At 40.0% G+C, this 24,038-nt stretch overlaps 1 protein-coding gene and 2 pseudogenes across 4 annotated transcripts in view; 1 reads left to right on the top strand and 2 right to left on the bottom strand.

Annotated features, from left to right (window-relative positions):
* TOPBP1 (DNA topoisomerase II binding protein 1) overlaps nucleotides 1–24,038 on the bottom strand; it is a 77,305-nt gene that overhangs the window by 35,592 nt on the left and 17,675 nt on the right. For all 4 annotated transcript variants that reach the window (XM_034994916.1, XM_034994918.1, XM_034994917.1 and 1 more), the window contains 4 exons: nucleotides 9,567–9,883; nucleotides 8,742–8,914; nucleotides 2,308–2,519; nucleotides 753–1,039 (listed from right to left, as the gene is read on the bottom strand). In XM_034994916.1, the coding sequence (XP_034850807.1) occupies nucleotides 753–1,039; nucleotides 2,308–2,519; nucleotides 8,742–8,914; nucleotides 9,567–9,883 (989 nt within the window). The remainder of the gene's footprint in view (nucleotides 1–752; nucleotides 1,040–2,307; nucleotides 2,520–8,741; nucleotides 8,915–9,566; nucleotides 9,884–24,038) is intronic.
* LOC118003850 lies at nucleotides 4,367–6,327 on the bottom strand (annotated as a pseudogene).
* Nucleotides 23,383–23,465, top strand: LOC118007140 (annotated as a pseudogene).

The raw sequence follows: 24,038 nt of genomic DNA on the forward strand, positions 1-24,038 counted from the left end.
GAATGTTGCTTCTTAATACCCTATCAGCAGAACTCCAATAGATGATTAGTACAGTAATTGTGCAAAGGCTCATGGATAAAAAATCATAAACAATGATTTCAATAGCCATTTGAAAGGCCAACAGCTACGAATGGAATAGTGAAGAAAATCATTTTGGGGGAATAAGAGGAAACCATTTATTGACAAATAAGCTCTTGATCTGTGAATGAATTTCTCAGAAAAGGAGCCATCCTCCAGTGCTCAGGAGATCAAACAAAGATGCAGACAACCCATCTTTTCAAGGGAAATGACTGCAAAATAAGGTGATTATAATAGACACATTTTTGGAGACAAAGCACTGAGTGTACTGCTAGAATCAAAATATAAGTAGCAATGGGTTTATATCGTAGTTTATAAAATTATTTCATCACACCATTTCATTGATCCTTAAAATAATCTGAGTTTTCAGAGCAAGTGATACCCTCTTTGTACAAAAGAAAAAGCCTGTGCTTGGATATGTTAAATGATCTGTCTAGAGTCATAGTGTTCGTGATCTAGGACTTGAACCCAGTCCTGATTTCACACCATTTTACCTCCAGCTGTTATCTCAACCCTAAGTATATGATGGAACACAATGATATGAATCTACCTGCCAATATCTCTGGAAAACTTACTACCACAAACTTTAGAGGTGATGCAGAATTTGGAGCTTTAACCTTAATATACTATAAATTGTTATTGTTAACTCCAGGACCATTTTCTATAAACCCTACCTTCACATCAAAGGAAGGCTTGAAGAGTTTGTCCTTGGACAGAAATTTTGATGGTGTATCCAGATGTAAGGAGGGCTCCTTCTGAAGTGGCTGTCCCACTGGTGGGGAGACTGAAACCTGTCTGGTGTGTTGTGAGATCACAGCATGGAAAGCTTTACTCTGAAAGCAGTTCATATCTAAAGGTGTAACAGCTGTTTTCCTGTGAGCTTCCAGGTGTGCAACAGGATGCTCCGGAGTATCTGGATTTAGGTTCACCCTGTTTGTTATTTCAGTTTCCAAACTTTGTTCTAGAGATTTAAAATGAAAAGAAACAAATGTGAGCCACTAAGGTCATCTTTTATCTCTAAAGAGGCATACACAAAGTGATACTTTTATATCATACTGTTAGTTTTATGTGAATTCTCAAGTACACTTTAAATCACAAAGTTATACACTTACTTTCCAAGAAACAAACCAAATGATGTATTAAAATACATGTTGAGTTAGACAAAGCATATCAACTGAAACAATTAATGAAATCAGACTTCCTATTTCATATTGTAGCTTGAAATATTTTTAATAAACCTCACGATTTGCCAAATATTATGTAAGTGTCATCTCAGTCAACAGCAGTTAAAAAAAAAAACAACCCAATTACATGTACTATGAGTTAACAACTACAGTGAAGTTTTTAAAAAGTTCTTAGTGAAATTTTAACATGACCTAAATGTCACTTTGCCTCAGTTGTAAAATTTCCAGTCTGTTTGGGTAAGCAATAATGGCTCTGAGAGCTGTTCCCAAGCTACTGACTTGTCCCTTAAGTTTGCCTAGGGATGCCATCATCTTAGAAGAGGGGGTACTGTGTCCTCCCACCAGCCTTTTTTGAACATTTAACAAAAACACTTAATAGATGGCTATGCCATGCCAGGTCCAATGCTAGACAATGGAAATACATAACACCCAAAACATGCAAATTCTTTGCCCTTTCAGAGCCTGTAACTGAGTAGGGAGATGTGAAAGCAAACTAGAATTACACCACTGGGATCAAAGGTTTAAAGGGGATAATGCAGGGAGTTTCGGCAAGACAAAGGCTATAGTTGGTGGGTCAAGGAAGGCTTCCTAGAGAAAGTGATATCCAAACTGAGAACTGAAAGATAAGGACAAAGAGGCAAGCATGAGGTGGGCTAGCAAAAAGGCACAGAAGTCCAAAGATGAGAGGAAGAGAGAACACATAATTGACACGGTATGTCCGTGTGAGCCACAGAAGGAACAATAAATGGGATCCTAGCCCACATCTTAAGACTTCAAACACTGAGACCCCAGGATGCTTCTAGATTATTTTGTATCTTCCAGCTTTCAGACAGTGCCTGCAGTAGAGAACAGGTACAAATTAAGTATCTGCTTTGAACACGTTTATTTTGCCACCCAATAAGGAATGCTCAACAGTGGTGCACGACACTCAATGTGAAAAGCAGAAATCAGTGAACTTTTCTAAAAACAAGCTTTGACACATTCATATTCCAGAAACCATAAAATTGTAAAAATACATATAAAAGAACAAAATAAAAGTATTAACCTTCTTTAGTTGACTTTTCAATCAGAAAATGGCTTTCATTTGCTCTCTTTCCCATTCTAGCAGTCTCCAACAACCAAGATATGGTGACTGCTGGTAAATTCCACTTCTTGGCAGCTTCATATTTAGATCCACCTGGTTCTTTCAGTACAAGATGCGTACTGGCAAACATGCCTTTCTTTGCATTGGATTTGCGAACAAAGAATTCCTGAACACTGAAAATTATATTTAAATAAAAGCAAATGGTCATATACACAACTAGTGAGCAAGCTAAGAAGGAAATTTCTAATACAGCTGTTGTTAGAGTTCTACATATAATACTCGCTGATAAAAAGTTGATGTTTCGAATCCTCTTACAAATGCTTACTCAAAGATAAAAATGTATTGCTACAGTAAAACTTTTTATAAAAACATAAGCAAATTAAATAGACTTTCAAGAACTAACCAGGAAAATTACCTCCTTAATTAGTCATCACCTACCCACCTTGGCCCTTCTTCCCAAAAGGAGGCATGGAATAGCCAGGGAGCACAGAAAAGGTATGAATAACACACTGTATCTTTCTAGCCCACTATGTCTTCCCAAAGCATTTTCAGACATAATCTCATTTGATACCCTTAATATTTGTGAAATAGCACTATTTTACAAAATATTGTTTTTTGTTTTTTTTTGAAGAGTTTATTTATTTGTCAGAGAGAGAGAGAGCATGTGCACGTCTGTGCGCAGAAACGGGGGAGCGGCAGGCAGAGGAGGCAGAGGGAAAAGCAGACTCCCCACTGAACAGAGAGCCCGATGCAGGGCTCAATCCCAGGACCACAAGATCATGACCTGAGCCCAAGGCAGACGCTTAAGTGACTGAGCCACCCAGGTGTCCCTTTTACAACTGTAAAGATACAGCCTGGGAAAAGATACAATTAAGTGACTTGTTCAAAATCACAGAATATTTATTAAACACAGAGAACATGGGAACAGAAAAGAGAAGTCCACCACTTGACATATAAACAGAATTTTTTTTTTTTTAAAGATTTTATTTATTTATTTGAGAGAGAGCACATGAGAAGGGGGAAGGTCAGAGGGAGAAGCAGACTCCCTGCCAAGCAGGGAGCCCGATGCGGGACTCGATCCCGGGACTCCAGGATCATGACCTGAGCCGAAGGAGTCGCTTAACCAACTGAGCCACCCAGGCGCCCCAGAATTTTTTTTTTAAAACAGCTTCTGGGTTTTATGCTCTAGTTCCCACTTTTAAGATTCTTTAAATCTCCCACATTTTTCCTAGCACTTTCATGGTTTCATTTTTCACATTTAACTCATAGATCCATTTGGTACTTATTTTGGTATGAGATGTGGCTCTAACTTTATTGAATCCTATTTACTGAATAAGCCATCTCTCTTCTTCAATGCCTTGGAATATCACTTTTTTTTTTTAATGAAGATTTTATTTATTTATTTGAGAGAGAGAGAGCATGAGCAGGGGGGAGGGGGAGAGGGAGAGGCAGACTCCCCACTGAGCAGGGAGCCCCATGTGGGGCTTGATCCCAGGACCCTGAGATTATGACCTGAGCCGAAGGGAGATGCTTAACTGATTCACCACCCAAGGCACCCCAGAATATCATTTTTATCATACACTAAATTCCTGTTTGTATTTGGTCTATTTCTAGACTTTCTGCTTGTTCACTGAACTTTCTGCAACTTATTAAAGCCACACTATTATTTAGTGAGGTTTTACAAAGTATATTTAAATAACTATTCTATTTCGGAATTTTCATGACTTTCCTGCTTGCTAACCTTTTCTTATGAATTCAAGAATTGTTTGCTTATTGCCCTCCTTAAAAAATTTGGATGGCATTTTAACTGGGATGTTTAATTTATACATTAATGTAGGGGACTGAACAATAGAAACTTCTTTATAATCTTCTTTCCAAGAACATGGATATCTTTTCTACTGTTCCCTTAATAGCATTTTATAAGCTTCTGTAGCTCTTCCAAGTTTCATGTTAAACCTGTTGGTAAGTATTTTATCTCTCATTGCAAACTTACTTTTCATTAGCTTTTCTAACTGGTTGTATGAAGGTCAATGATTTCTGGATATTAATTGGCCACTTTATTGATATTTATTAACAGCTACTTCACTAAATTTTTCTCCAAGCACTGCTTTGGTTTAACCCCTGGAACGTGGGTGTCATACTTTTGCTATTGTTACTTTCTAGATTTTCTGCAACTTTAGTTTTTTTCAAAAAGCTTTTTATTGTTTAGTATAATTCAAATACAGAAGACAGTGAAAAAGGAAATACAAAATTTAGTGAATTATTATTAAGTGAAAACCCTTGTATCTACTACCTACATCAGATGACAGAATCTTGCCAGCTACTCCAGAACCTCTCCAATGTGTCCCTTGCCCAATTACAACCTCTCCATACCTCCCTTCTTAGTAGTAGCCACTATATGGATATTTGTGGCAATCACTTCCTTACCTTTCTTTAGTTTTATCACGTAGCGCATTTTTAAAAACTACAGGTTTTTTTTTTTTGTCTTTTAGCTTATAGGCTCCGTCCTCTTTCCCTTTCCCCTTAATACATATTTGTTGAAGACACTGCATTATTTGTAACAAAGTTATCTCAGAGTCTGGATTTTGCTAACTGCATTTCTGTGCTATAGTTTAACATGTTATTCTATTTCTTTTTTTTTTTTTTTTTTGGCTGGGTACAGTATACTTTATTGATGACCTCCCCTTCTTCAGGGGGGTCTGGGATGGAAATGGTGGAGCTCGGGAGATTCTCAGTGTTTTGGGGGATAAGTTGGGGCAGGGACTCCCCAGCAGCTGAGGGCCTCTCTCTTCCTCTTGCTCTCGCTGGGGCTGGTGGTCCAGGGGGCTCTTACTCCTTGGAGGCCATGTAGACCATAAGGTCCACCACCCGGTTGCTGTAGCCAAATTCATTGTCATACCAGGAAATGAGCTTGACAAAGTGGTTGTTGAAAGCAATGCCAGCCCCGGCATCGAAGGTGGAGGAGTGGGTGTCACTGTTAAAGTCGCAGGAGACAACCTGGTCCTCAGTGTACCCCAGGATGCCCTTGAGGGGGCCCTCTGATGCCTGCTTCACACCTTCTTGATGTCGTTGTATTTGGCAGCTTTCTCCAGGCAACAGGTCAGATCCACGACGGACACGTTGGGGGTGGGGACACGGAAGGCCATACCAGTGAGCTTCCCGTTCAGCTCAGGGATGACCTTGCCCACAGCCTTGGCAGTGCCAGTAGAAGCAGGGATGATGTTCTGGGCAGCCCCTCGGCCGTCGCGCCACAGTTTCCCAGAGGGGACGTCCACGGTCTTCTGGGTGGCAGTGGTGGCATGGATGGTGGTCATGAGTCCCTCCACAATGCCGAAGTTGTCATGGATGACCTTGGCCAGAGGAGCCAAGCAGTTGGTGGTGCAGGAGGCAGTGCTGACAATCTCGAGGGAGTTGTCATACTTCTCATGGTTCACACCCATCATGAACATGGGGGCACTGGCAGAAGGAGCAGAGATGATGACCCTCTTGGCCCTGCCCTTCAAGTGAGCCCCAGCCTTCTCCATGGTGGTGAAGACCCCAGTGGACTCCACAACATACTCAGCACCAGCATCACCCCATTTGATGCTGGCGGGATCTCGCTCCTGGAAGATGGGAGATGGACTTTCCACTGATGACAAGCTTCCCGTTCTCAGCCTTGACTGTGCCGTGGAATTTGCCATGGGTGGAATCATACTGGAACATGTAGACCATGTAATTGAGGTCAATGAAGGGGTCATTGATGGCAACAACATCCACTTTGCCAGAGTTAAAAGCAGCCCTGGTGATCAGGCACCCAGTATGGCCAAATCCGTTCACTCTGACCTTCACCATTGTGTCTCAGGGACGTGGCTGGCACTGCACCAGAAGATGCGGCTGTCTGTCGAACAGGGAGGAGCAGAGAGCCTATTCTCCTATTTCTTATAAATCAGTAGTTGAATCTAGAAACTTCATCAGATTGAGGTTTTATCATTTTGGTAAGGCCACTTTAAGGTGGTAGTGTGTTCTTCATCAGGAGGCATATAATGTCTGTTTTCCTTTTTATTATGTGATTATTGATTTTCAGGGCCTAGGTGTTTTCATTCATCAGGAGTTATAACCCTATCCTTCTTCATTTATTTGTTGGAATACCTCTTAAAGAGAAACTGTCTTATCCATTATTACGGTACTCTGATACAGATTACATAGGAAAGGCAGGATAAATACTTGATCCTTTCACTTTATCTGACAGCTTTCAAATAATGGGCTGGTTTCCCAGCATCTTTCAAACATGACCAATTAGCTTTGTTTGGAAGTCATTATGAAATCATGATTTAAACATTATTTGATGTGTTTGGATCCACTGCTATTATTCCCTTTAGTGATACTTAAATTTTCCTGTCTTTGTCCAGTGGTCCTTTTGACACAACTTCCTTAGCAGTTCTTGCTATCTTGTCTGACAAAATGTTCCATACTCACTGATACCTTTTCTGCCCCAGACCTGGAATTAATTTTTTTTAAAGACTTTATTTATTTGAGAGAGAGTGCAGAGAGACAGAGAGAGCAAGTGAGGATGAGCATGGGGGGGGGGGGGGGGGGTAGAGGGAGAGGGAGAAGCAGGCTCCCCAATGAGCAGGGAGCATGATGTGGCGCTCGATCCCAGGACACTAGGATCAAGACCTGAGCCAAAGGCAGATGCCTAAGGGGCTAAACCACCCAGGCGCCCCCGGAATTAATCACTTCTTTACATTTTAGTTTCTTTTAGCAGGAAATGGTATTTTTGGATCACAATCTGGGCACTGGGATTGCTTATTACCATTGTAAAGAACTGTTGATAATGATTTCTAGGCTTATAAATGGGTTTGAATTCCTCTTGGAACCAAGAGTTATGAAATAGTTCTAAAATGTCCAGTTTATAAGGTCTTTACATTTTTTTTTTAAAGATATTTTTTATTTATTTATTTGACAGAGAGATACAGAGCACAAGTAGGCAGAGTGGCAGGCAGAGGGAAAGGGAGAAGCAGGCTCCCTGCTGAGCAGGGAGCCCGATGCGGGCCTCGATCCCAGGACTCTGGGATCATGACCTGAGCCAAAGGCAGCTGCTCAACCAACTGAGCCACCCAGGCACCCCAGGTCTTTTCATTTTCTATTTTTACTATTCATTTCTAGTCTTTTTGCATCATGATTAGAGAGTATGGTCTGTACTCTTTCTACTTCAGGGAATTTACTGAGGTTTTCTTTGTGGCCAATTTCTTTATAGGCAATGTTTCTAAGTGTTCTACAGGCACTTGAAAAGGTATGTTTTCTGTTTCAGGGTAGATGACTATGCTATTGAAATCTAGATCCTTCCCTGTTTTCTATGTGACCTCTTATGAAATAAAAGATGGAAATTAAAGTCTCCTACAAGTAATGTATTTCTGTTGATTCCACCTTGTATCTCCTAATGTTTTCGTCTTATGGATGATAGTCATGTTCTTTTTGGCATATATATATTTTAACTTCAGTGTGAATAGCTATTTACAATGCTCTCCTTTTTCTTACTTAATGCTTTTTCATTTGAATCCAAACTTGTCTGACATTAGAAGTGCAACCCCTCCTTTCCTTTGTTTGCATTTCTTTGACATACCTTTGCCCATCTTTTTTTTTCCCAGATATTCTGAATCAATTTGTTTTAGGTGTGTCTCTTTAAAGTCATTTTAAGTGTTGCTTCAAGATCTAATCTAAAAGAACTGTTTTTTATTTATTTTATTTTATTATTTTTTAAAGATTTTATTTATTTCTTTGACAGAGAGAGACACAGCGAGAGAGGGAACACAAGCAGGGGGAGTGGGAGAGAGAGAGAAGCAGGCTTCCCGTGGAGCAGAGAGCCCGATGCGGGGCTCGATCCCAGGACCCTGGGATCATGACCCGAGCCGAAGGCAGACGCTTAACGACTGAGCCACCCAGGCGCCCCAAAAAAGAACTGTTTTTTAAAATAAAAGTTGATTTCATTTACATTTACTGATATAACTTTTCTACTTCCTTTTAAAACAGTTACCACTTAAGGTTCACTTAGGGGTTGGGCTAATTTGAATTTTGGAAGCAATTTTCAAGTACTTATTTTTCCTTCCCAAGTATTCATTACTGAAAAAGAATAAATCTCCCGTATGGCCCATGGAAGGGAATAATGCTTGGATGTGCAATATTCAATAACGGCCCTCGTATCAGCTTTATATATTCCCTTTCCTGGTAGGTAAGCACTAATGCCCATGGTCTGAACCTTTGCCAGGTATCCATCTAGTAGTACTGAGCCATCACACAGGTACACGACACACTACCCATAAACATTATAAAGACACCCAGCCCAATTCCAGTTTGAATGTTCACCAATAAGTCAAAAGGTACACCATGATAGCAAGTGCACAAAAAATACTACATACCTTGCTCCAAGGCGATTTGCTAAGAATGTCAATGAATCTTTTTCTGCTCCTGCACACTGGCTGAATGAAATAACACAATCCTCTAAAGGAGTCATTCCTGCCATTACTGGGACTGGCATGAAGAGAGGATTTGACTTTGGATCAATTAAAGTCTGATAGTCTATACAAGTTACCTTTTAAAAATAAGAGACACAAGAACAGCAACCTGAAATAAGCAACTAGTGGTTAACACTGGTTTAGTTACAGTAGCAGTAATTTTAGTTTACATGAAAAGCGATTTTACTTGAAAGTAACCTTGTGTATGCTCATTCTCAATACATTTCACATTATATTAAAAAAATTAATTCATTACACAGGATATTAAGATCAGGCAGGTTTATCATTTAACTTACTAAATATTATGGTAAATTTAATTTCTCCCCAAGTATTAGTTTATAAATTTTCCTCTTAACTCTCGGAAAGTTAAAAAAAAATGGTGAAATTACCAGTGTTCAGCCAATAAAAAAGAACAATACAAAAGTGCACCTATGCTTTGGTTGAGAGAAAACAAGGAGGACTGAAATAGTATGAGATGACCTGGGGTAACATCTTAAGAAGGAATGCTGCTGCTGTGGCCCCAGGGAAACAATAAGCTCTACTCTGCCAAGACTGGGACCAAGAAAACTTGCATATTTTCCTCTTACAATTCCCTTTGCTAAACTCAAAATCTAAACCTTGCTCAAACACCGATTTACCTAAACTGAATTGCTTAGGAAATAAATATTAACACTCTCAGCACCTGATATCCTTCAACACTACATTTCAACTGCTACAGGGTTTTCTTACCAGCCACGTATTTGTGACAACTTCTCCCACAGTTGCTTCTACTTCACACCCCAGTAGCGGAACCACAGCATAATCAGCAACAATTCTGCTCTGAAGGGACACGATTTTTCCAGCATTTTCTCTTATGATATTTGCAATATTAGATTCATTTTCATTACTAAACCCCAAAACAAGGAAACTCTTTTGGCTAAATAAACCTTCTTCAGTAATTGTAGAAGTGTCAGGGAGGCAACGAGTGACAGAAGACTGATTTTCTTCTTGCAGAGAAATATGAGTAGAGTCATTGAAGGGCTCAACTTCAGACTTCACAGCTTCAACTGAAAGAGAAAAAGAAATGTCATCTAGCAGAAAATTTATCTTACACTTAAAGGTAACATGAAGCCTGAGAACTGTGACCACAGTCACAAAAACTAAGGCTCAGTAAGTACACAATGAGGAAAGGATACAAACTCATCCCATTTTCTTGGCTACCAAGAGTACTGTCATTATTTCCATCTTCCATTAGGAATGACAACAGCAATCATGTCACTGTTCTAGGTATTCCTAGTATACTAGAAACTCCAATTAATTGAAAATTATGAAGCTCTAGTAACTCCCTGGGCCTGTCTCAGTCCCCAAACTGGTTTTGCTAATTCACACCAGAATTGAGAAAATATCATTAGGGAAAAAACAGAAGGAATGGCCTAAGTGGTCAAGCCCTTCACGTGGAAATAACTGTATAAATACAATAAGAGAATTACGGTTATTGCTTTTTATGGTTCCTTATCTTTCAAAAACCTAAAATTTTCATATTGAGATTACAGCTGCTTAGCTACTACAACATGGATTTAAGAGAACAACTGATGAAGGACCCAAGCAAATAGTCTCAATTATTACATTTCAGAATCAAGTTGGCTGATAATTAGAAGAAAAAAACATAAATGTCAGTAACAAAACATATATAGTCCCTAATATGCAATAAACACTGGCGATTCAAGGCTAGAAGTTTAAAAGGTAAAAACTTAGTACTATTTAACATACTACTGGAAGTCTTAGCCTCAGCAATCACACAACAAAAAGAAATAAAAGGCTCCAAAATGGCAAGGAAGAAGTCAAACTTTTACTATGCAGACGACATGATACAATATGCAGAAAACCTGAAAGACCACCAAAACATTGCTAGAACTAATACATGAATTCAGCAAAGTTGCAGGATATAAAACCAATGTGCAGAAATCTGTTGCATGTCTATACACCAATAATGAAGCAGCAGAAAAAGAAATCAAGGAATCGCTCTCACTTGCAATTGCACCAAAAACAGTAAGATACCTAGGAATAAACCTAACTAAGGAGGTAAAAGATCTGTACTCTGAAAACTAGAGATCACTTATGAAAGAAATTGAAGAGCACACAAAGAAATGGAAAAACATTCCATACTCATGGATTGGAAGAACAAACACTGTTAAAATGTCCATACTACCCAAAGCAATCTATGCATTTAATGTAATCCCTATCAAAATACGACCAGATTTTTCACAGAGCTGGAACGAACAATCCTAATGTTTGTATGGAACCACAGAAGACCCCAAATAGCCAAAGCAATTCTGAAAGAGAAAAACATAACTGGAGGCATGATTCTGGATTTTAAGCTCTATTACAAAGCTGTAGTCATCAAGACAGTATGGTACTGGCACAAAAACAGACACATAGATCAATGGAACAGAATAGAGAGCCCAGAAATGGACTCACAAGTATATGGTCAACTAATATTCAACAAACCAGGAAAGGATATCCAGTGGAAAAAAGTCTCTTCAACAAACGCTGTTGGGAAAGAAAACTGGACAGCAACATGCATAAGAATGAAACTGGACCACTTTCTTACACCATACACAAAAATAAATTCAAAATGGATGAAAGACCTAAATGTTGAGACAGGAAACTGTCAGAATCCTAGAGGAGAATACAGGCAGCATCCACTTTGACCTTGGCCTAGCAACTTCTTACTAGACACGCTGCTGGAGGCAAGAGAAGCAAAAGCAAAAATGAACTATTGGGACTTCATCAAGATAAAAAGCTTTTGCACAGCAAAGGAAATAGTCAACAAAACTAAAAGGCAGCCTACGGAATGGGAGAAGATATATGCAAATGACATATCAGACAAAGTGTTAGTATTCAAAATCTATAAAGAACTTATCAAACTCAACACCCAAAAAACAAATAATCCAGTAATGAAATGGGCAGAAGACATGAATAGACACTTTTCCAAAGAAGACATCCAGATGGCTAACAGACACACAAAAGGATGCTCAACATCACTCACCATCAGAGAAATACAAATCAAAACCACAATCAGACACCACCTCACACCTGCAAGAATGGCTAAAATTAACAACACAAGAAACAACAGGTGTTGGCGAGGATGCACAGAAAGGGGAACCCTTTACACTGTTGGTGGGAATGTAAACTGGTGCAACCACTCTGGAAAACAGTATGGAGGTTCCTCAAAAAGTTAAAAATAGATCTACCCTATGACCCAGCAATTGCACTACTGGGCATTTACCCCAAAGATACAAATGCAGTGATCCGAAAGGGCACCTGCACCCCAATGTTTACAGCAGCAATGCCCATAATAGCCAAACCATGGAAAGAGCCCAGACGTCCATCAAAAGCTGAATGGATAAAGAAGATGTGGTGTGTATATACGCAATGGAATATAACTCAGCCATCAAAAAAATGAATCTTGCCATTTGCAAAGACATGGATGGAACTAGAGTGTATTATGTTAAGTGAAATAAGTCAGTCAGAAAAAGACAAAATACCAAATTATTTCACTCATATGTGAAATTTAAGAAAGAAAACAAATGAACATATGGAAACAGGGAAAATTAAAAAAGGAGAAAGGGAAACAAGCCATATGAGGCTCTTAAGGATACAGTACAAACTGAGAGTTGATGGAGGGAAATGGGCTAGATCAGTGATGCGTATTAAAGAGGACACTTGTGATGAGCACTGGGTGTTGTAAGTGATGAATCACTGAATTCTACTCCTGAAACCAATATTGCACTGTATGTTCACTAAGTAAAATTTAAATTAAAAAAAAAGGTAAAAACTTAGTTTTTGATAACTCTAGTGGTGCTGTGTACAGGGACTGGCTAACTACAGCCTAGGGGCCAAACTGGGCCTGCAGCCTGTGAGTTAAGAACGGCTTTTATGCGGGACACCTGGATGGCTCAGTCAGTTAAGCATCTGCCTTTGGCTGAGGTCATGATCCCAGGGTCCTGGGACTGAGTCCCACATTGGGCTGCTTGCTCAGCGGGGAGCCTGCTTCTCCCTCTACCTGCTGTTTTCCCTGCTTGTGCTCTCTCTCTCTGACAAATAAATAAAATCTTTAAAAAAATGGCTTTATGAGGCGGCTGTCTTTGGCTCAGGTCACGATCCTGGAGTCCAGGGACTGAGGCTCAAGTTCGGCTCCCTGCTTTTCCATCTTCCTCTGCAACCCTCCCTCCTCCCCCCACCCCACCCCCGTGCTTGTGCTCACTCTCTCTCTTAAATAAAATCTTAAAAAAAAAAAAGGAATGTTTTTTACATTTTTAAATGGTTGTAAAAAGCAGAACCCAAACAAAACAGAATATGTACAGAGACAAAACATGGTTGACAAAGACTAAAGTATTTACTGTCCGTTCCTTTACAAAGTAAATCTGCCAAGCCCTACTTTATGAGATCTCAAGAAGCCTGGAAGTTATTCAAGGATTCTTCATTTATTCGCCTATGCAGGCAGTGTGCTGAGGTGCTTTACATGTATGTAATTAGTGCTCGTGATACTCTGATGATGATACTACTGGCTTATCTTTTTTTTTTTTTTAAAGATTTATTTATTCTTATTTGAGAGAGAGCACGTACCCGCGCACGAGAGGGGGGAGGGGCAGAGGGAAGAGGAAGAGAAGCAGACTCCTCACTGAGTGCAGAGTCTGACATGGGGCTTGACCTCAAGACCCTGAGATCATAACCTGACCTGAAATCAAGAGTCAGATGCTTAACCAAATGAGCCACCCAGGCACCCCACTATGGTTTATCTATACTCTTTCTTCAACGAGAATCTCAGGCTTAAAGAGGTTAAGTAACTTGCCTGAAGTCATACAGTTAAGTGGTAGAAATGAGACATAAACCAAAGGCTATCTGACTTCAGAGACCGTAACATTATGTTATATAAAGTGCCATCTTCTTATTTCTATCCTCATCTCCAAAAGACATTAACAGTTTAATTTTTAAACTAATTCTTGCCATATAAAAAAAGTTGTAAATCTTTATAAATAAAACTTTCCTACTTCATACAAGTATTTAAATTACTCTTATTGACACTCTGAAGAAGAACAGTTTTATCTAAAGCGTTTACTGATCAGTAGATCAGGAGACTCTTTGACCTCAGTTTCGTACTATAGAGAATAAGAGACATGAGTGTATTTATAATTTTAGAGATATCGGAGGATGAATAAGCTTAGATGGAAACAAAGGTGATATGACACACAAAGGCAATAACATAGTTATCGCTCCTATAGTTTTTAAAATAGCTATTTTTGGGGCACCTGGGTGCCTCAATTGGTTAAGCAGCTCCCTTCAGTTCAGGTCATGATCTTGGGGTCCTGGGATCGAGCCCCACGCTGGGCTCTCTGCTCAGCAGGCAGTCTGCTTCTCCCTCTCCCCACCTCCCCATCGCTCATGTACTCTCTCTCAAATAAATAAAATCTTTAAAAATAAAATAGCTATACTTTTCTTTCAAATTTTATTTATTTATTTGAGAGAGAGAGAATGAGAGAGAGCGAGCATGAGAGGGGGAAGGGTCAGAGGGAGAAGCTGACTCCCCACTGAGCAGGGAGCCTGATGTGGGACTTGATCCTGGGACTCCAGGATCATGACCTGAGCCGAAGGCAGTCGCTTAACCAACTGAGCCACCCATGTGCCCCTAAAATAGCTATTCTTAATATAAAACATAAAAAGTTTTTTCCCTTTGGGCGCCTGGGTGGCTCAGTCGGTTAAGCGACTGCCCTCGGCTCAGGTCATGATCCCAGGGTCCTGGGATCGAGTCCCGCATCGGGCTCCCTGCTCTGCGGGGAGCCTGCTTCTCCCTCTCCCACTCCCCCCGCTTGTGTTCCCTCTCTCGCTGTGTCTCTCTCTGTCAAATAAATAAATAAAATCTTAAAAAAAGAAGTTGTTTCCCTTTATAATTACTTTGTAATCACACCTAGAAGGCAAAAGAAACAACTCTGTTTAATGTCTATATACTGCTGGTGAGAGGGAAGATGGAAACCACGAGGAATTTTAAACTAGTACTATAAAAACAAACTAGCAATACTAAGTTCTTACAAACTGCAAGTAAAACCCTGAAGTTTTTATTTCTTTGACAATTTTTTTATTTATTTAAATTCAATTAGCCAACGTATAGTACATCATTAGTTTTTGATGTAGTGTTCAATGATTCATCAGTTGCATATAACACCCAGCGCTCACCACATCACATGTCCTCCTTAGGGCCATCACCCAGTTACCCCATCCCCCCCACCTCCCATCCGCAATCCTCAGTTTCTTTCCCAGAGTTAAGACTGTCATAAAACCCTGAAGTTATTAAGTGACTCAGAATAAATTAGATGTTCTACAGCAGTCCTTTCCATTTATTTGGATAATAGAACCCCCTTTTCAAACAGATCTCATTTAGAAGCCCAACACACACTTCTTGATAAGTCTAATACTGAACAAGCTCTCCCCAAAATAATTTTGCTTTAAGAACTACAAAATACTTGGGGCAGAGCAAGATGGCAGAGTAGTAGGAGACCTGGATTTCGTCTGGTCCCAGGAATTCAGCTGGATAGGGATTAAACCATTCTGAACACCTACAAACTCAACAGAAGATCAAAGGAAAGAATAGCAACAACTCTCTGAACAGAAAAGGGACCACTTTCTGGAAGGTAGGACGTGCGGAGAAGTGAATCCAAGGCGATATTCGGGAGGATAGATGGTGGGGGAGGGGGCCTCCATCAGCTGATACCGTAGGCAAGTGATAGAGCTGCAGAGCACAAAATTGGAACTTTTAGAAGTTGGCTCTGCTGAGGGATGTCGCTCCAGTGGCTAAGCGGGGGGTGGAAACCTCGTGGGACAGTGTGGTCTCAGGACCCTTGGGGTCACACAAAGACCGGGGGTGCCTGAGTGCAGCAGAGCTCCCAGGTATTGGAGCAAGGAAGCCGGCTGCAGAGACAGAGCCGAGGCGCGGGCTCTCAGCTCGGGGTTGCCATAAACTGGGATCTGTGGCACAGGAGGGCCACTGCGCTTCCAGCAGGGAACCAACAAGTGGCAGATCTGGGGAGACTCCCCTTCCTCCCCTGGGAGGAGCAGCGCGGGAGCGCACCACAGGGATCTGCTGGGTTTGGAGACTCCACACGGGGTCGTGAGCCAGAGAGAGAAATGCTCGGTCACAGGCCGGGTGAGCACGGAGTGCAGCCAGAGACCCGGGAGATGGGAGTGATTGACTGCTTTTCTCTGGGGGCTCACTGAGGAGTGGGGCCCCGAGTTCTCAGCTCCTCGGGGTGGAGATTGGGAGGCTGCCATTTTCACTCTCGGCCTCCAAAGCTGTACAGAAAGTTGCAGGGAACAAAAGCTCCCAAGAGCAAACCAGAGCAGATTACTTTGCCCACCCGGCAAGGGTGGGGCAATTCCGCCTCTAGCAAAGACATTTGAAAACCACTGCGACAGGCCCCTCCCCCAGAAGATCAGCAAGAACTGCCAGCCAAGACCAAGTTTACCGATGAGAATGGCAGAACTCCAGTGCTAGGGGAATACTGCACATAGAATTCATGGCTTTAGTCTTTCATGATTCTTTAGTCTTTCAAAGTTAATTTTTTTTTTTTTAATTTTTCTTTTTCCCTTTTTCAACCAACATCTTATCAATCCCTTTTTTTAAAAAATACTTTTTATTTTTCATTTTTAGAGTCATATTCTATGCCTTCAAAATAGTTACCCTTATTTTTGGTATATGTATGTAAGTTGTTCTCTCTTTAAAATTTTGAGATAGTTTCTTCTAACAGATCAAAATATACCCTAAATCTCTAGTGTATGGCTTTGTTCTGGTCTCCTCCTGCCTGATCACATTCTTTTTTTTTTTTTTAAATCCTCTTCTTTTTTCAACCAACTTATCAATTCCTTTTATAAAATCTTTTATAATTTTCATCTTTACAGTCATTTCATCCCTTCATCGTATTTACCCTTATTTTTGTACATATATAAGTTTTTCTTTTTTTAAAATTTTAGGAGGCACTTTCTTCTAACAGACCAAAATACACCCAAAATCTAGTGTGTGGCACTGATCTGTGCACCAGCCTGATCATATCTGATCATACTGTTTTTGTTTTGTTTTTATCTTTTTCTATTTTTTTTCTTTTTCTTTTTTCTTTCTTTCCCTTTCTTTCCCCCCGGTTTCAGGTCTTTTCTGATTTGTTTAGTGTATATTTTCTGGGGACGTTGTTACCCTGTTAGCATTTTGTTCTCTCATTCATCTGTTCTCCTCTGGACAAAATGACAAGATGCAAAAAATCACCTCAACAAAAAGAACAAGAGGCAGTACTGACTGCCAGGGACCTAATCAATATGGACATTAGTAAGATGTAGGAACTAGAGTTCAGAATGATGATTTTAAAGATACTAGCTGGGTTTGAAAAAAGCATGGAAGTTATTAGAGAAACACTTTCTGGAGAAGTAAAAGAACTAAAATCTAACCAAGTCGAAATCAAAAAGGCTATTAATGAGGTGCAGTCAAAAATAGATGCTCTAACTGCTAGGATAAATGAGGCAGAAGACAGAATTAGTGCTATAGAAGAACAAATGATGGAAAATAAAGAAGCTGAGAAAAAGATAAACAACTACTGGATCACGAGGGCAGAATTCGAGAGATAAGTGATACCATAAGACGAAATAACATTAGAATAATTGGGATCCCAGAAGAAGAAAGAGAGAGAGGGGCAGAAGATATATTGGAGCAAATTATAGCAGAGAACTCCCCTAATTTGGGGAAGGAAACAGGCATCAAAATCCAGGAGGCACAGAGAACCCCCCTCAAAATCAATAAAAATAGGTCAACACCCCGACATCTAATTTTCTCAGAGACACAGAGAAAATCCTGAAAGCAGCTCGGGAGAAGAGATCTGTAACCTACAATGGTAGAAACATTAGACTGGCAACAGACCTATCCACAGAGAGCTGGCAGGCCAGAAAGGACTGGCAGGATATATTCAGAGCACTAAATGAGAAAAATATGCAGCCAAGAATACTATACCCAGCTAGGCCGTCACTGAAAATAGAAGGAGAGATAAAAAGCTTCCAGGACAAACAAAAACTAAAGGAATTTGCAAACACGAAAGCAGCCCTACAAGAAATACTGAAAGGGGTCCTCTAAGCAAAGAGAGAGCCTAAAAGCAACAATAGACCAGAAAGGAACACAGACAATATACAGTAACAGTCACCTTACAGACAATACAGTGGCACTAAATTCATATCTTTCAAGAGTCACCCTGAATGTAAATGGGCTAAATGCCCCAATCAAAAGACACAGGCTATCAGATTGGATAAAAAACAAAACCCATCGATATGCTGTCTGCAAGAGACCCATTTTAGACCCAAAGACACCCCCAGATTGAAAGTGAGGGGGTGGAAAACCATTTACCATGCTAATGGACACCAAAAGAAAGCTGGGGTGGCAATCCTTACATCAGACAAATTAGATTTTAAACCAAAGACTGTAATAAGAGATGAGGAAGGACACTATATCCTACTTACAGGGTCTACCCAACAAGAAGATCTAACAATTGTAAATATCTATGCCCCTAACATGGGAGCAGCCAATTATATAAGCCAATTAATAATAAAAGCAAAGAAACACATCGACAACAATAATAGTGGGGAACTTTAACATCATCCTCACTGAAATGGACAGATCATCTAAGCAAAAGATCAACAAGGAAATAAAGACTTTAAATGACACACTGGACCAAATGGACTTCACAGATACATTCAGAACATTCCATCCCAAAGCAACAGAACACACATTCTTCTCTAGTGCCCAGGGAACATTCTCCAGAATCGATCACATCCTGGGTCACAAAAGGTCTCAACCGGTACCAAAAGATTGGGATCATTCCCTGCGTATTTTCAGACCACAATGCTTTGAAACTCGAACTCAATCACAAGAGGAAAGTCAGAAAGAACTCAAATACATGGAGGCTAAAGAGCATCCTACTCAAGAATGAATGGGTCAACCAGGAAATTAAAGAAGAATTTAAAAAATTCATGGAAACAAATGAAAATGAAAACACAACTGTTCAAACTCTTTGGGATGCAGCAAAGACAGCCCTAAGAGGAAAGTATATAGCAATACAAGCCTTTCTCAAGAAACAAGAAAGGTCTCAAGTACACAACCTAACCCTACACCTAAAGGAGCTGGAGAAAGAACAGCAAATAAAGCCTAAACCAGCAGGAGAAGAGAAATAATAAAGATCAGAGCAGAAATCAGTGGAATAGAAACCAAAAGAACAGTAGAACAGATCAACGAAACTAGGAGCTGGTTCTTTGAAAGAATGAACAAGATTGATAAACCCCTGGCCAGACTTATCAAAAAGAAAATTGATCCAAATAAACAAAATCATGAATGAAAGAGGAGAGATCACAACCAACAACAAAGAAATATAAACAATTATAAGAACATATTATGAGCAACTCTATGCCAGCAAATTAGATAATCTGGAAGAAATGGATGCATTCCTACAGATGTATCAACTACCAAAACTGAACCAGGAAGAAATGGAAAACCTGAACAGACCTATAACCACTAAGGAAATTGAAGCAGTCATCAAAAATCTCCCAACAAACAAAAGCCCAGGGCCAGATGGCTTCCCAGGGGAATTCTACCAAACATTTCAAGAAGAATTAATACCTATTCTTCTGAAACTGTTCCAAAAAATAGAAATGGAAGGAAAACTTCCAAACTCGTTTTATGAGGCCACCATTACTTTGATCCCCAAACCAAAGACCCCATCAAAAAGTAGAATTACAGACCAATATCCTTGATAAACACGGATGCAAAAATTCTCACCAAAATACTAGCCAATAGGATCCAACAGTACATTAAAAGGATTATTCACCACGACCAAGTGGGATTTATCCCTGGGCTGCAAGGTTGGTTCAACTCCACAAATCAATTAACGTGATACACTACATTAATAAAAGAAAGAACAAGAACCATATGATCCTCTCAATAGATGCAGAAAAAGCATATGACAAAGTACAGCATCCTTTCTTGATCAAAACTCTTCAGAGTATAGGGATAGAGGGTACATACCTCAATATCATAAAAGCCATCTATGAAAAACCCACAGCAAATATCATTCTCAATGGGGAAAAACTGACAGCTTTTCCCGTAAGGTCAGGAACATGGCAGGGATGTCCACTATCACCACTGCTATTCAACATAGTATTACAAGTCCTAGCCACAGCAATCAGACAACAAAAAGAAATAAAAGGCATCCAAATCTGCAAAGAAGAAGTCAAATTCTCACTCTTTGTAGATGATACACACTTTATGTGGAAAACCCGAAAGACTCCACCCCAAAACCGCTAGAACTCATACAGGAATTCAGTAAAGTGGCAGGATATAAAATCAATGCACAGAAATCAGTGGCATTCCTATACACCAACAACAAGACAGAAGAAAGAAATTAAGGAGTCAATCCCATTTACAATTGCACCCAAAACCATAAGATACCTAGGAATAAATCTAACTAGAGGCAAAGGATCTGGACTCAGAAAATTATAAAATACTCATCAAAGAAATTGAGGAAGACACAAAGAAATGGAAAAACATTCCATGCTCATGGATTGGAAGAACAAATATCGTGAAGATGTCAATGCTACCTAGAGCAATCTATACATTCAATGCAATCCCCATCAAAATACCATCTTTTTTCAAAGAAATGGAATAATCCTAAAATTTGTATGGAACCAGAAAAGACCCCGAATAGCCAGAGGAATGTTGAAAAAGAAAAGCAAAGCTGGCGGCATCACAATTCCGGACTTCCAGCTCTATTACGAAGCTGTCATCATCAAGACAGTATGGTACTGGCACAAAAACAAGACACACAGATCAATGGAACAGAATAGAGAGCCCAGAAATGGACCCTCAACTCTATGGTCAACTCATCTTCAACAAAGCAGAAAAGAATGTCCAATGGAAAAAAGTCTCTTCAACAAATGGTGTTGGGAAAATTGGACAGCCACAGGCAGAAGAATGAGACTGGACCATTTCCTTACACCACACACAAAAATAGACTCAAAATGGAAGAAAAGACCTAAATGTGAGACAGGCGTCCATCAAAATCCTAAAGCGGAACACAGGTAGCAACCTCTTCGACCTCAGCCGCAACAACTTCTTCCTAGAAACATCGCCAAGGGCAAGGGAAGCAAGGGCAAAAATGAACTATTGGGACATCATTAAGATAAAAAGCTTTTGTACAGCAAAAGAAAGAGTCAACAAAACCAAAAGACAACCGACAGAATGGGAGAAGATATTTGCAAATGACATATCAGATAAAGGGCTAGTATCCAAAATCTATAAAGAACTTCTTAAACTCAACACCCAAAGAACAAATGATCCAAGCAAGAAATGGGCAGAAGACATGAACAGACATTTTTCCAAAGACATCCAAATGGCCAATAGACACATGAAAAAGTGCTCAATATCACTTGGCATCAGGGAAATCCAAATCAAAACCTCAATGAGATACCACCTCACACCAGTCAGAATGGCTAAAATTAACAAGTCAGGAAATGACAGGCGGGGATGCAGAGAAAGGGGAACCCCCCCCCCTACACTGTTGGTGGGAATGCAAGCTGGTGCAGCCACTCTAGAAAACAGTATGGAGGTTCCTCAAAAAGTTGAAAATAGAGGTACCCTATGGCCCAGCAATTGCACTACTGGGTATTTACCCCAAAGATACAAATGTAGGGATCCGAAGGGGTACGTGCACCCTGATGTTTATAGCAGCAATGTCCACAATAGCCAAACTGTGGACAGAGCCAAGATGTCCATCGACAGATGAATGGATAAAGAAGACGTGGTGTATATATACAACGGAATATTATGCAGCCATCAAAAGGAATGAAATCTTGCCATTTGCAATGACATGGATGGAACTGGAAGGTGTTATGCTGAGCGAAATAAGTCAATCAGAGAAAGACATGTATCATATGACCTCACTGATATGAGGAATTCTTAATCTTAGGAAACAAACAGAGGGTTGCTGGAGTGGTGGGGGGTGGGAGGGATGGGGTGGCTGGGTGACAGACATTGGGGAGGGTATGTGCTATGGTGAGCGCTGTGAATTGTGCAAGACTGTTGAATCACAGATCTGTACCTCTGAAACAAATAATATATTATATGTTAAAAAAAAAAAAAGAAGAAGATAGCAGGAGGGGAAGAATGAAGGGGGGGAAATCAGAGGGGGAGATGAACCATGATAGACGATGGACTCTGAAAAACAAACTGAGAGTTCCAGAGGGGAAGGGAGTGGGAGGATGGGTTAGCCTGGTGATGGGTATTAAAGTAGGCACGTTCTGCATGGAGCACTGGGTGTTATGCACAAACAATGAATCATGGAACACTACATCAAAAACTAATGATGTGATGTATGGTGATTAACATAATAAAAAAAAAGAAAAAAAAAGAACTACAAAATACTTGATTATATTCTTTCTAAAGAGCTTGGGGATTCCCTGAGATTCACTGTCACTAAACCCTTTCAAAGTCAGTAGACCACTAGCTCCTGGAAAAAGGAAGGTTTAAGAAACTAATCACTTGGGCGCCTGGGTGGCTCAGTCGTCAAGCATCTGCCTTCAGCTCAGGTCATGATCCCAGGGTCCTGGGGTCGAGTCCCACATCGGGCTCCCTGCTCAGCGGAGAGCCTGCTTCTCCCTCTCCCACTCCCGCTGCTTGTGTTCCTGCTCTCGCTATCTCTGTCTCTGTCAAATAAATAAATAAAATCTTAAAAAAAAAGAAAGAAACTAATCACTTGCTTCCACCAAGTACCCCTGCTGAAGGATAGTGCATAAAACTGCTTTGAGTCAATCTCAGATTTTTTATATCAATTTTTATACCAGAACAGCCTACAAAATCATGAGGATCTCCTGACATAATGTACTACTAAAGCATACTCAAATCATCTCACAAAAATCCATTTTTCAGTATACCATTAACAGAAATAGTGTGGGTAAAAAAAGGAAATACTGGATGGGTAACCAGGAAAGAAACGGAGTCAGTAATCAAAAAACTCCCAACGAACAAAAGTCCAGGACCAGGTGGCTTCATAGGTAAATTCTACCAAGCAATTAAATAAGAGTTAATACCTAGTCGTCTCAAACTGCTCAAAAAAACAGAAAAGAAAGGAAAACTTCCAAATTCATTCTATGAAGCCAGCATTATTCCGATCCCAAAACCGGATAAAGATACCCACTAAAAATGAGAATTATAGGCCAATATCCGTGATGAACACAGATGCAAAAATCCTCAATAAAATATCAGCAAACTGAATTCAACAATATATTAAAAAAAATCATTCACCACAATCAAGTGGGATTTATTCCTGGGATGCAAGTGTGGTTCAATATTAGCAAGTCAATTTGATGCATCACATTATTAAGAGAAAGGATAGAAACCATATGATCATTTCAACAGATGTAGAAAAAGCATTTGACAAAGCACAAGCATTTGAGAAAGCACAACATTCATTCATGATAAAAACCCTCAACAGGCTTTGCGCAGTGGCAGTACCGTAGCCAATGAGGTTTATCCGAGGTGCGATTACTGCTAATTGAAAAACCCTCAACAAAGTAGGTTTAGAGGGAACATACCTCAACATAATAAAGGCCACATATGAAAAACCCACAGTGAACATCATACTCAATGGGGAAACACTGAAAGCTTTCCCCCTAACATTAGGAATGAGACAAGGATGTCCACTCTCACCACTTTTATTCAACACAGTACTAGAAGTCCTAGCCACAGCAATCAGACAACAAAAAGAAAAGGCGTCCAAATTGGTTAAGGAAAAAGTAAAATTTTCACTATTTGTAGATGATATACTATATACAGAAAACCCCAAAGATTCCACCAAAAAACTGCTAGAACTGATAAACAAATTGAGTCAAGCTGCAGGATACAAAATCAACGTACAGGGTGCCTGGCTGGCTCAGTCAGTAGAGTATGTGACTCTTAAGTTCAGGGTTGTGAGTTCAAGCCCCCCATCGGGTGTAGAGCCTACTTAAAAGGAAAATAACATAAAAAACTCCCAAAACAACAAAAACAAAATCAATGTATAGAAATCTGTTGCATTTCTATACACCAATAACAAAGCAGCAAAAAGAGAAATTAAGAAAACAATCCTATTTACAATTGCACCCAAAATA

The sequence above is a fragment of the Mirounga leonina genome, unplaced genomic scaffold (assembly GCF_011800145.1).
Source record: "Mirounga leonina isolate KUSES-001 unplaced genomic scaffold, KU_Mleo_1.0 Mir_115, whole genome shotgun sequence".
Taxonomy (NCBI): domain Eukaryota; kingdom Metazoa; phylum Chordata; class Mammalia; order Carnivora; family Phocidae; genus Mirounga; species Mirounga leonina.